We start from the raw sequence: 13,685 nt of genomic DNA, 5'->3' as shown, positions 1-13,685 counted from the left end.
CACTGGACAAAAAAAATAAAAAAAAAATCTCTAGAAAGCTCCCAGACTACAAGAAAATAAGAAAACAAATTAAAAGTGATTATAAAACAACCCAAAACAACTCGAGTAATGTGCCAGCCAAAGTGGCGCCATCTAAAATGCCCACATGCAGATGGTCCTTGACTTACAACTATTTGTTTAGTGACCATTCGAAGCACTGAAAAAAACACTGTTTTTCACACTTATAACTGTAAGTGACACGGTTTGTTAAGTGAATCTGGTTTCCCCACTGACTGTGCTTTCCGGACGGTCGCAAAAGGGGACATTGCAACCGTCATAAAATAAGAGTCCGTTGCCAAGCGTCTGAATTTTGGGGATTCTGCGACGTTCGTAAGGATGAAAAACAGTCACTAAATTGAAATTCGAACGGTCACTAAACAAAGCATTGTAAGTCGAGGACTAGCTGTACTGTGGAGAACTCTGAAAGTCCCCGGCCTCTGGCATAAGACCTGAAATTGAAGAACCCATAAGGGTGAGTAGGAAATTTTATTATTTTTCTATCATTTTTATTAAAACTTTCAAGGTAAAAACCAACTCAATTAAACTAAGAAAGAAAAGAAAAAAGAAAAAGAAAGGAAAAGCAAAAGGGGAAAAAAACAGGAAAAAAAAGGAAGAAAAGATAGGAAGAAGTGGCTTCTAATATTCTTCGCAAAAGTTATAACTAGAAATACAGGTAGTCCTTGATTTACGACCACAATTGAGCCCAACATTTCATGCTGCTAAGCGAAACAGTTCTTAAGTGAGCTTTGCCCCATTTTATGGCACACTTCTTAAGTGAATCACTGCCATTGTGAAGTCAGTTACACGGTTGTTAAGTGAATCCAGCTTCCGCGTTGACTTTGCTTGTCGGAAGGTCGCAAAAGAGGATCCCCTGACCCCCGGGATACTGCAACCGTCATAAATACGAGTCAGTGGTCGAGCCCTTGAATTTTGATCATCATGGGACCAAGGGCAGAAGGTGTAACGGTCGTAAGTGTGAAAAATGGTCATGTCACCTTTTTTTCAGGGCCGAATGATCACATTAAACCAATGGTTGTAAGTCGAGGACTTCCTGCATATTTTAACTTCTTTCTTCTCTTCTTTCCCGGGAACTTTTGCCTGCTTCCTTTCCTTGCACCTTTTCATCGGAGGCCTTGAGCGAAAAGGTCGGCAGGAGGGAGGACGGAGAAGGCGAAAGAGGCATAGGCGAGAAACTGCAGATGTTGCAAAAAAAACCCACAGCCAGGTTGTCATCCGACACACCGCAACTGGAGCCTCGGCATCGATTTCCCGTCAACTCTTCTCCTGGGGGTTTGGACCCCTTCCAGGTCCCCATTTAAAACCCCACCATCGACCCACTCAACCTTCATGAGGGCTGCTCCTTGCCTTGACTGCAGAGCTGAAGAATTTTGGAACGGAATTGCAATGCATTTTGGAAGAATCCAGATGTGGAAGAATCCAGAGATGCGTAAAAGGACCACTTCCGGGGTCCCGGTTGACCCCAGCTGCTGTGGCCTAGAGGTGGAGTTCTTGCCTTGCAATCAGGAGGTTGTGAGTTTGATCCTAGGTAGAGTCTCCTGCTTGGGCAGGGGGTTAGACTAGATGACCTGCAAGGTCCCTTCCAACTCTATTAATCTGTTAAATCTGTTAAACCTTTGAAGGCTGCCAGAAGACAGGGTGCCCCACCGAGTACAGTAATCTTCGACTTATGGCCACAATTGAGCCCAAAATTTCTGTTGCTAAGTGATAAAATTGTTTAAGTGAATTTTGCTCCGTTTTTCCACCTTTCTTGCTGCCGTTCTTAAGTACCACAAATCACTGCAACTGCTAAGTTAGTAAAACGGTTGTTAAGTGAATCGGGCTTCCCCACTAACTTTGCTTCTCAGAAGGTCGCAAAAGGAGATCATGGGACCCCCCCGGAACACTGCAATCGTCATAAATAAGAATCAATTGCTAAGAGTTTTAATTTTGATCAGGTGACCATGGAAAGGCTGCAACGGTCGTAAGTGTGGAAAACATTCATAAATCACTTTTTTTCAGCGCCGTTGCAACTTCGAATCATCCCTAAAAGAACTGTACAGGGAGTCCTCAACTTACGACCCAGAATTGAACCCAAAATTTCCATTGCTAAATAAGACAATTGTTAAGTGAGTTATGCCTCATTTTATGCCACAGCTGCTAAGGAAATCTCTGCAGTTGTTAAGTGGATCTGGCTTTCCCCGTTGAATTTGTTTGTTGGAAAGCCAGCCGGAAACGTTACAAATGGTGATCAGGTGATACCAGATCAGTGCAACCGTCATAAATACCTGCCAGTTGCCAAGCGCCCAAATTCCGATCACATAACCATGGGGACGCTGCAATGGTCTAAACAAGTGTGAAAAATGGTTGCGAGTCACTTTTTAATGCCCTTCGTAACTTCAAACGGTCACTAAACGAACGGTTGTAAGTCAAGGACCACCTGTACTTCATCTTAAGAAACAGGGGGCCTGCCCCATAGAGATTCCTTTATCACTTTCGGATGTTTGCAATCCTTCACCGTCATCAAATCAATCTGGCTTCCAGATTTACCTCGTTCGCCTACAGTGGCTCTTCTACAGTCAACAATTATTGTTAAGAACAGCCTGATGAGTGGTGGGTGTCTAGGGATCCATCGGGTAGGAACTGGGGCATCCCGTCCTTCTGGAATTTCCATCGAGCCACCCATCCAAATACAAACCCAAGCTGTCTCTGCTTAGCTTCCGAGATCAGCAATGGCCTCCCGGCCTCCCCAAGGACCCATCGCCACCCGAACGGAAAAAAACCACCTTCCTCAGCGACCTCTGAACGAAATTCCAAACGCCACCAACCCCACAGGAGGAAATTCCCAAATGGACTTACTCTGCCTCCAGAGCCAGCCGCATTTCAACAGAGCCATCTTTGCAAAGTCTTTTTTTCCTCCACCAAAATATCTGGATCGAATATAAGAAACAAAAAAACGAAAGAAAACAAAAACCCCAGATGTTAGGAACATTAAACCATCAAGCTGCACTCCATAGCGTCTTCTTGACTTCGAAGCAATTCTCAAAATAATTTGTTTTTTTAGCTAGAGGTAACAGTCATGTAGTCCTATGCCAGCTTCCGTGAGAAAATCGCGGTCACAGGGGTGCTAAATATAGACCCAAGACAGTGCCAACCTGATATCTCTCTCTCTCTCTCTCTCTCTCTCTCTCTCTCTCTCTCCCTCTCTCTCTCTCTCTCTCTTTTAATGTTCTTCCTGAATTATCCCCGTTATGTAAAATATTACAAGGGAGAGATAATTCGTATCCTCCAGTGGGATTTAGAGATTAGCGCTTGAATCTGTCTTGATCCGAAGCGCTCTGGGTTTGTTTTTGTTTTTTTTTGTTTTTTTTTTGCATCAGGAGGATCCAGGAGATTCCTGAAAATTCTCCTTTTTTTTCTTTCCAGGCGGGGTTTTTATGCTTTTTCTTTGCAAGCATCCCTTTTCTGGGTTTTGAAAGGCTGTTCCCGTAATGCCCCCTGCCTGGACTGTGTAAACACAGATCCAGGAACAGAAGCCAAAGGGGAGTAACAGCACCACCCACCCACCCGTTCCCATTCAACCGGCAGACTGTTTGAAAACATCTCCTTCTGCTATTCTGCCATAACCACACAAAAGAGACCTAGCATTTCTGCAAAATGCCAACAGGGCAGACTCAAACCACCGCTTAGTAAAGCCACACTTGGAATGTTGCATCCAGTTTTGGTCACCACAATGTAGAAAAGATGGTGAGACTCTGGAAAGAGTGCAGAAAAGAGCAATAAAGATGATTATGGGGATTGGAGGATCGAACATACAAAGAACGGTTGCCGGAATTGGATATGTCTGGTTTGATGGAAAGAAGGACTAGGGGAGACATGATGGCAGTCTTCCAATATTTGAGGGGCTGCCACATAGAGGAGGGGCTCCACCTATTCTCCAAAGCACCTGAGGGCAGGACAAGAAACAATGGGTGGAAACTAATCATGCAGAGAAGCAACCTGCAATTAAGGAGGAATTTCCTGAAAGTGAGAACAATTAATCAGCGGAATGACTTGACTCCAGAAGTTGTGAATGCTCCAACATTGGAAATTTTTAAGAAGAGGTTGGATAACCATTTGTCTGAAATGGACTAGGGTCTCCTGCCTGAGTAGGGGGTTGGACTACAAGACCTCCAAGGTCCCTTCCAATTCTGTGATTCTGCCTCTTCCCCAGGTTTCTACAAGCCCCTAGGTGAGCCTGATTCGCATCCAGAGCAGTAACAGAAGGGAACAACCTCTGAGACCCAGCTTTGGAGTCGGGGCCCCAATCCCCAGACTTTCCGTTGGCATGAAGCCAAACTGGGTCACTGGCAAACAGAAAGTTTGGGCTGCCCTGAAAGGGGAAAATCAAGCAAGACCCTGAGAACGTGCAGAGAACCAGTACTTAAGCCTAAAGCCAAGGCCGGAGGTGAAACTGCAAGAGCAAAGAGTCCAGTTTGGGGGGCACAAGGGATGCAGAACAAGTATTTAGAGGCACATGAGAAACATTAGGGGCGCAATGTGCCGTGACAAATATTAGGGGCACATGAGAATTTAATTTAATTTAATTAATTCAATTTATATGCCGCCCCTCTCCGAAGACTCAGGGTGGCTGAGAAGTATTTGAGGCCCAAGGGTGCAGGGAAAAAAAGGAGCACCTGACAAATATTGGGGGCACAAGGAGTACAGGACAAATATTAGGGGCACATGACAATAATTTATTTTATTTTATTATTTTATTTATTGGTTTGATTTATATGCCGCCCTTCTCCAGAGACTCAGGGCGGCTTACAATGCTTTTATTTATTTATTTATTTTATTATATTTCTATACCGCCTTTCTCCCGTAGGACTCAAGGTGGTGTACAGTCAAGAAAAATATAGACACACAAACATCATAAAATTGCTAATTAAAATTTTAAGCAATAGCCTTCATACTTTTGTATATACCGGCTTAGTAGGGCTTTCGGCCCCCCCAAGCGGTGTTCTTTTTTTTAATACAAAATCAGCTTATTGCCCCCAACAATCCGGGTCCTCATTTTACTGACCTCGGAAGGATGGAAGGCTGAGTCAACCTTGAGCCTGGTGAGATTTGAACTCGCAATAATTGCAGGCAGCAGGCAGCTAAGTGCTACTTTAACAGTACTTTAGTTCACTTCACCACCAGGCTCTTTTTTTTTTAGGGGCACAGGACAAATATTACTTATCCTTCAGGTAAGACTAAAGTCAAGATCAGAGGTGAAACTGCAAGAGCAAAGAGTCCGGTTTGGGGGCACAAGGGATGCAGAACAAGTATTTAGAGGCACAGGAGAAACATTAGGGTGCAATGTGCACATGACAAATATTAGGGGCACATGAGAAGTATTTGAAGCCCAAGGGTGCAGGAAAAAAAAGAGCGCATGACAAATATTGGGGGCACAAGGAGTACAGGACAAATATTAGGAGCACATGTCAAATATTACTTATCCTTCAGGTAAGACTAAAGTCAAGATCAGAGGTGAAAATGCAGGGTAGGACAGCTGGGTTGGGGGCACAAGGGGTGCAGGACAAATATTAGGGGGACGAGGGGGGCCTAATGGGTGCACGAAGGGCCACAACAGCTATGGGGGAAGCCAACTCCGTTTCTTCAGCCTCCGGTGCCTAGGGGTTACCATCTAAGGGAGGAAGGCAAGCAGAGAGACCGGTGCCTGGAACGGATCCCGGGCGCTCTCCAAAGGCGGCCAGGGGAGACCCTTCCCCGCTCTTTCGGGACTCACCAGGGGCTGCGACTGGCTAATCTCCCTCGCCCACGTCCCCATTCAGACAACCACCCCCTGCCCGCCTCTGGAGCCCGGCTGGCTCCGCGGCTGCGGCCGGGCAGAGATGATGCGTAAAGGCGCAGGGAAGGAGAAGGGCAGGCGGGGGACCCCGGCCGCGGTGGGTCTCCTGGAGCCTCCTGAGCTTACCTGGATTCGGGGGCTGCGCTACGGCTTCCTCCTCCTCCTCTTCCTCGGCTGCCACCGCCGCCTCCTTCCCCGGGAGGCCCGCGATGGAGCTGCGAGCGCCGGCAGAGCTGCCTCCCCTCCGCGCCCGCCAGCTGGCGTTTGACGCGGCCTGCCGGGAGCGATGGGCTGGGCAGGGCTGGGCAGGGCAGGGCTCCACGGGCCGGAGGAGGTGCCGGCGAGCGAGCCAAGCAGGCGGCGGACCTTGCGCTGCGCTGGCTTGGCCTGGACGGAGCGCGCCCTCGCCAGGATGGGAGAGCCGGAGATGCCCAGCACCGTGCGCTCTTCTTGGCACATGCTCGCCCGGGGGGCGATGGCCCCTCTGACCCATCATCCGCAGCCCGAGGAGGAGGCTGAGTCTCGTAGCCGGCTAGGAAAGGAGGGCAGCGGGATTCGATGCTCTGGTTGCGCTTATCCTGTGGTTACTGCAAGCGCGCGCCTTTCTTCAATGTCAGAATAACAAGGTTAAAAATCAGGATGATTGTCCCAAAGATGCTTTTTTTCCCCTCTCCAAGAGGAGCTGGACTTTCTCTTTTTTCTCTGAAGACGTTTCGCTTCTCATCCAAGAAGCTTCTTTAACCCTAACCCAACCCTAAAAGGATGCAAATATCCAGCTGTCTGCGAAGGGTATAAATCCTTCCCTTCCCCACTATATCCAGTCAGAGCTGAAGAAGCTTCTTGGATGAGAAGCGAAACGTCTTCAAAGAAAAAAAAACAGAAAGTTCAATTGCCTCTTGGGGAAAAAAAGCACCTTTGGGACAATAGGGGTAAAAGGAATCTTGGAGATCTTCTAGTTCAACTTCCATCTCTCGATCTCTCCTTCCTTCCTTTCTGTTTTCCTTTTTCTCCCTTCCCTTTTCCTCTATCTTCTTCCTCTTCCATTGCTGCCCTTGCCCTTCCTTCTTTCCTCACTCCTTCCCTTCCTTCCCCATTTTCTCTCCTATTTTCTTTCCTTCCTTCCTTCCCATTCTCTCTCCTATTCTCCTTCCTTCCTTCCTCCCTTCCCCATTTTCTCTCCTATTCTCCTTCCTTCCTTCTTTCCTTCCTCCTTTCCTTTCCTTTCCTTCCCTTCTTTCTTCCTTCCTTCCCATTCTCTCTCCTATTCTCCTTCCTTCCTTCCTCCCTCCCTTCCCTTCTTTCTTCTTTCCTTCCCATTCTCTCTCCTATTCTCCTTCCTTCCTCCCTTCCCCATTTTCTCTCCTATTCTCCTTCCTTCCTTCCTTCCTTCTTTCTTCTTCCTTCCTTCCTTCCTTCCCATTCTCTCTCCTATTCTCCTTCCTCCCTCCCTCCCTTCCCCATTTTCTCTCCTATTCTCCTTCCTTCTCTCCCTCCCTCCTTCCTTCCCTTCTTCCTTCCTTCCCATTCTTTCTCCTATTCTCCTTCTTTCCTTCCTTCCTTCCTCCCTCCCTTCCCTATTCAGACAATGGATCCGCTGAACAATCTCTGTGTTTCCTTAATGGCCACAGTGATTCATTTAATGACCATCACAGAAAAAGATTGTAAAACCAGTGTTCACGTGGGAATCTGCTTAATAACTACCACAACTTCATAATTTTGTGCTCGATTATGGTCATAACTTGACAACTTATCTGCTGCTGCTTGAGGAACTCTGGGAGTTGAAGTCCACAAGTCTTAAAGTTGCCAAGGTTGGAGACCCCTGATCTATGGAGCTTCTCAAATCATCCAGGTCATGGTTATCCCAAAGACGCTTTTCCAAAATGCACCTGGACTTTATTGATTGTTTATTTATTTATTTGGTTCAATTTATATGCCGCCCTTCTCCGGAGATTCAGGGCGGCTTACAATGCGTTAAGCAATAGCCTTCATACTTTTTGTATATACCTGCTTAGTAGGGCTTTCGGGCCCCCCTAAGTGGTGTTCTTTTTTATACAAAGTCAGCTTATTGCCCCCACAATCCGGGTCCTCATTTTACCTCCCTCGAAAGGATGGAAGGCTGAGTCAACCTTGAGCCTGGTGAGATTTGAACTCGCAGTAATTGCAGGCAGCTGGTGCTACTTAACAGCGCTTTAGTCCGCTGTGCCACCAAGGCTCTTTCTTGGTTTCCCCGCCCCCCCCCCTTGAAAAACATCTTGCATCTCATTGAACAAGTCAGAACTGAAGAAGCTCCTTCGAGGAGAAGCGAAAGGCCCACACATCTTAAATTTGCCAAAGTTGAGGAACACTGCAATATCCTAAGCCTGAACTCTGGGTTAACCAAAAATTAGTTTAACTTCACAGAACATGCTATGGTGTAAAACCACAAGGTAGTTTTCACTGGTTTACACTGCGTACGAAGTCACGGGGCGGGTTTTCCCCACAACGAACCACAAATTATCCAACCCTGTTTTAATTCAGCTAACACAGCATTGTGAACTCTGTCTGGTGCTGTGTTATTTTACCTTTAATAAAACATAAATAAGATGTGAATTCTGCAAGGCAGTTCACCTCACAATCAAAGGTTGAAAACTGACAGGGTGAAGAAGCTGAAGAAGCTTCTTGGAGGAGAAGCGAAACGTCTTCAAAGAAAAACCAGAAAGTCCAGTCGCCTCTCGAAAAAGGCACCTTTGGGATAACCGTGACCTGGATGATGGAGAATCTCCATAGACATGGACAGGATGAGAATAACTTTTCAATGCGAAGAACTCAGTTTTCAATTTCAACTATTTCTATTTCTGGGATACTCCGATGTTCGTTGGGATTTAGCTGCCAAATATATTTTAAGGCCTATGTTTGCAAGATAATTATCAATGCATGTAGATTAGCGTGGCATGTACTTTGTAACTTAGGGAAAAAAAACACTCTGAACCACACGGGAACCCAAACACACCTGCCTTCAGCTCTTGAAAGCAGCCAGGTCTTGCCTAGGAGCTTCCCAATAAAAGCCGTCGCCTCCTGTCTTGACTACTGCAAAGCTCTCTACATGGGGCTGCCCTTGAAAACTATCCAGAATTTTTAATTTATTTTTAATTTATTTTTATTTTTAATTTGATTTATATGCCGCCCTTCTCCGGAGACTCAGGGCGGCTTACAATGCGCTAAGCAATAGCCTTCATACTTTTGTATATTTATACAAAGTCAGCTTATTGCCCCCACAAACTGGGTCCTCATTTCACCTACCTTAGAAAGGATGGAAGGCTGAGTCAACCTTGAGCCTGGCGAGATTCGATCTTACTTTAATTGCAGACAGCTGGTGTTAAATGACAGTGCCTTGTCTGCAGAGCTATCCAGGCTCCTGGATTGGTTCAGAAAGCAGGGTTTTGTGTAAGGCTAGATTTGCACACGGGTCACCTCTCTTGCGGGAGCTGCATTGGCCCGCAAGATTTGCTTCCAGCTCCAATTCAAGATTCTGGTTGTCACCTTCAGAGCCGTCCATGGCCTGGGGCCAGGTGATTTGAAGGACCATCTTCTGGTCACATCTACCTGACCCACCAGAGTGGGGAGGCTGGGCAGATGTTAGGGCTCCCCTCTCTTAAGGAGGTCCATTTGGTGGGTCCAAGAAGGGCCTTCTCCGTGGTGGCTCCCTCCCTCTGGAACATCATCCTTGCAGAGATAAGATGGGCTCACACTTTGACACTCTTTCCAAAGACCCCTGGTTTTGCCAGGAGGTCTGGAGACCTCCCCAAGGGGAGCCCATCTAGTGGCTAGTTTGACTGTTGTCGCTGGGGTGGGTGAGGAGGTATTGTGTTTTGTGTTTTGTGCGGTTTAAATTTTGTAAGCTGCCCAGAGTCACAGTGAGCGAGTCGGGCAGCCATAATACATTTTCTTAATCAACAAATTCAAAAATGAGACACAGCTGCTTTCAATAGTGCCCAACCTGCTAAGCAAGACAGTGAATTTGCTCCGTTTTACAACTTTTCTTGCCACCATTGTTAGGTGAATCACCGCAGTTGTTAAGTAAGTAACACAGGTGTTAAGTGAATCGGGCTTCCTCGTTGACGTTGCTTGTCGGGACGGTCACAAAAGCGAATCACGTGACCTCGGGACACTGCAACAGTCAGGAATACATGCTATTTGACAAGTGCCTGAATTTTGATCACGGGGATGCTGAAACAGTCATCCTTTTGCAAAATAGGTCATCGTAAGTCACTTTTTTCAGTGCCGTTGTAACTTCCGACAGTCACTAAACGAACTGGTGTAAGTTGAAGTCTACCTGGTATTCTTGTTTTCGTTTTTGTGTATAACTCTTGTTACATTAGGTTATTTCTATACAATGAGATTTATATGAGCATTCCGTTATTTAAATAATTTAAGAATACTGGAAATAAAGAAGTAGATATTCTATTGACATAAGCTACAGTTTTAGGGTATCGATGTTACGAGCGTTAAAATTATTTGGCTTTTTCAAATCGATGGTGGCTGTTTTGGCCAATTTGAACCCATTTTCTGAAGCTGATTGAGAAGCTGGCACAGGAATTAAGCCCCGAAAGAAAAATGCTATACATAATTGATGACTTCATGTGCTTTCGCCTTTTTATATATTAAAAGTTGCGCACTGTTTATAAATTCCTACATCACTGTGTGCAGCTTTAGAGCCCACAGGGAGAATCAAAATGACTCTGCAGGAAAATAAACTAAAGGCAAAATTTCAGCCAAGTCGAATTCTCTTCTTGAAAAATAAAAAATATATGCAATGTTTTTGCCAACCAGGTAGAAATGATTTTGTCTTTTCTTTGGGTTGTTACTATCCCAGTCTGGTGGCTTGAAATCCTCAGGATTTCTTAGTGGTCTCCCATCCATTCACAGGTCATCCACAACTGAGCCCAAAATTTCCATTGCTAAGCGAGACAGTTGTTAAGTGAGCTCTGCCCCCATTTTATGACTTTTTTTTCACCACAGCTGTTAAGCAAATCACTGCCGTTGTGAAGTGAGTATCCCGGTTGTTAAGTGAATCTGGCTTCCCCATTGACTTTGTTGGTCAGACGGTCGCAAAATGGGATCATATGACCCCCGGACACTGCAACGGTCATATATGTGAGTCAGTTATCAAGCCTGAATTATGATCACGTAATGCTGTAATGATTGTAAGTGTGAAAACTGGTCTTAAGTCTCTTTTTTTCAGTGCCATTGTAACTTTGAACGGTCACTAAACGAACCGTTGTAAATCCAGGACAACCTCAAAAGTAAACTGGGCTGCCTATAAATTTAAGAAATAAATAAATAAAAATGAAGCTCAGTTCTGGTTGACTGGTAAATTTGGGCAACCTCAGCCAGATGTTCGCTCTCTGCTATAGCACAAAGCATTTTATATATTTTAAAATATCTTAATATATCTTAAAACGTATTTTAACACTTTTAAAAAAAAAAAAATCAAATCACTCCATCTGAGCTGATGAGGCAGAGGCAAAATTCTTCTGGCCTCCACCTTTTGCAGCTCAGATATTAACTCGACTTGGATCCAAGATACAAAATAACAAGAGTTGAAGGGACCTCAGAGGTCATCTAGTTCAACCCCCTGCCCAAGCAGGAGACCCACATTCCATTCCGGACAAATGGCTGTCCAATCTCTTCTTAAAAACCTTCCATGATGGAACAGCCACAACTTCTGGAGGCAAAATGACTGTAATCCTGGTTTCCTCTGGATTTGCAAATGGTCAGGTAAAAATGGCGGCATTTACATGGCTAAAACACGGGACGCTTCCTTTTTGCACCTGTGTTTAGAAGCCATGTATACGCACAGTTCATTCCCTACTCTACGATCCCAGTTTCCTAGGTTCGCAAGACACACTCACGAGCCCAATCAAGGGGAATATTTTATACATTTATCTATCTCTCTTCTCTAACCAATTGTAAAATTGTCTCCGTACCTTGTAATATTCCGAATCCTCTCTTTCTTTAATTATCAAAGCCAGTCTATTCATTTCTGCACAAGCTAATGTTTTTTTTAATTACTTCGTCTTCTGAAGGGATTTTTCTCTACTTTCCATCTTTGCGCCAATACTATCCCCGCTGCAGTTATTACATGTATGATCAAATATATCAAAGAGCCTTGATAGTACAGTGGTCTAAGCACCCTGTTATTAACATCTGCTGCTTGCAATTACTGCAAGTTCAAATCCCGCCAGGTTCAAGGTCGACTCAGCCTTCCATCCTTTCTAAGGTAGGTGAAATGAGGACCCAGTTTGTGGGGGCAATAAGCTGACTTTGTATAAATATACAAAAGTATGAAGGCTATTGCTTAACGCATTGTAAGCTGCCCTGAGTCTCCGGAGAAGGGCGGCATATAAATCAAATTAATATATATATATATATATATATATATATATATATATATATATATATATATATATATATACCTTTCCTATGCTAATTTTCTCTGGAAGGAACCAAAAGGAACAGCTCAGGTTTGAAATCAATATGTGGTCCAAGCATTTCTTTTGACCATGTTTTAATTCTAATCCAATCATTTCTCGCTTCTGGACACGTCCAATGGCGTCTTGTTTAATAGTAAACAAGAAAATGTAATAATAAATGAAGTATGGGGAGAATGTCATAATAAAGAAATGGGAAATGATGAAGATCGGAGGAGTAAGAAGAAGACACAAAAGAAACACCTAGATCCGTGATGGCGAACCTATAGCACACGTGCCACAGGTGGCACGTGCAGCCATATCTGTGGGCACGCGAGCATTGCCCTAGCTCAGCTTCAGCATGCATGCGCGCGCTGGCCAACTGATTTTTGGGACTTCCGGGCCCACCGGAATTTGGGAACCGGGCTGTTTCCAGCCTCCGGAGGGCCTCCGGGGGGGTAGGGAAGGCGGTTTTCACCTTATTTATTTATATATATATAAATAAATAAAAGGGGAATATTTGTAGCTCAGGGTCGAAATGAGGGATCCTTGGTGCTCTCTGAGCTGGTTTGTTTTCTTACAGACCTCTCATTACCCAACTAGGTAAGAGCATCAGTTCTAGAAAGGAGTGGGGTTTGCAGAAAGGAGAAGGAGGAAGAGGATTGTGGGCTCCTTGGTGTTCTCTGAGGTGGGTTCTTTTCTTGCAGACGTTTCATGACCCAAGTAGATAACATCCTCAGTGCTACCGACGATCCTGCAGCACTGATGATGTTACCTAGCTTGGTTAATGAGACGTCTGCAAGAAAGCAACCACCAAGAGCCGAATGGATGCACCAGACTGAGGTTAAAATGCGGGTCGTTGACATAAGAATTGCGTGCATCGTGGGAACCCGGCCCCCGGAGTCTCCGCTTGGAAGCAACGCGGAGACCCCCGTTCCCAAAGCGGGAGCCAGCGAGGCTCCAGACTACATCTCCCAGCAAGCTTTGCTCTCCCGGCTGGCGGAGAGCGAAGGCGAAGCCACCCTCCCCCTCCTTGGAGCGGGCAGCGGAGGACGATGGGAGTTGTAGTTCAAAGGAGACGCTGCTGTAAAGGTGCCCTTGTTAGCTTCGGGTTCTCTCTACCGCTCTTGGGAGGAAATGCTCTTATTCCGTGGCAGCCGTTTTTTGTTTTTTTTGCAGGGCGTTGGACACGTGTATGCAAAGAGCCCTTTCAGACGTGCGCAAGGCTATTGGTTAACGCATTGTAAGCCGCCCTGAGTCTCCGGAGAAGGGCGGCATATAAATCAAATAAAAAAAAAAAAAGCGATCCGTGCTAATCCTCTCTAGCTTTGTGCACGTGTGAAAGGGCCCTTTGGATACACGGA

General features: G+C 45.5%; 1 protein-coding gene across 3 annotated transcripts in view; it reads right to left on the bottom strand.

Moving 5' to 3' along the window:
* The window catches only part of PLEKHB1 (pleckstrin homology domain containing B1), a 28,326-nt gene extending 22,203 nt beyond the window's left edge, over positions 1-6,123 (bottom strand). For 2 of the 3 annotated variants that reach the window (XM_070943011.1, XM_070943013.1), the window contains exon 1: positions 2,896-3,128. In XM_070943011.1, the coding sequence (XP_070799112.1) occupies positions 2,896-3,028 (133 nt within the window). In that variant the 5' untranslated portion in view covers positions 3,029-3,128. Of the gene's footprint in view, positions 1-2,895; positions 3,129-5,998 lie in introns of those variants that run through there. The other variant, XM_070943012.1, reaches the window with a different exon arrangement.
* Positions 6,124-13,685: the final 7,562 nt, after the last annotated feature.

The sequence above is a fragment of the Pituophis catenifer genome, unplaced genomic scaffold, assembly GCF_029215685.1.
Source record: "Pituophis catenifer annectens isolate HBS135680 unplaced genomic scaffold, rPitCat1.0.hap2 SCAF_4, whole genome shotgun sequence".
NCBI classification, from domain to species: domain Eukaryota; kingdom Metazoa; phylum Chordata; class Lepidosauria; order Squamata; family Colubridae; genus Pituophis; species Pituophis catenifer.
Note: the sequence above shows the minus strand (reverse complement) of the source record. Positions and strands in the feature narration are given on the sequence as shown.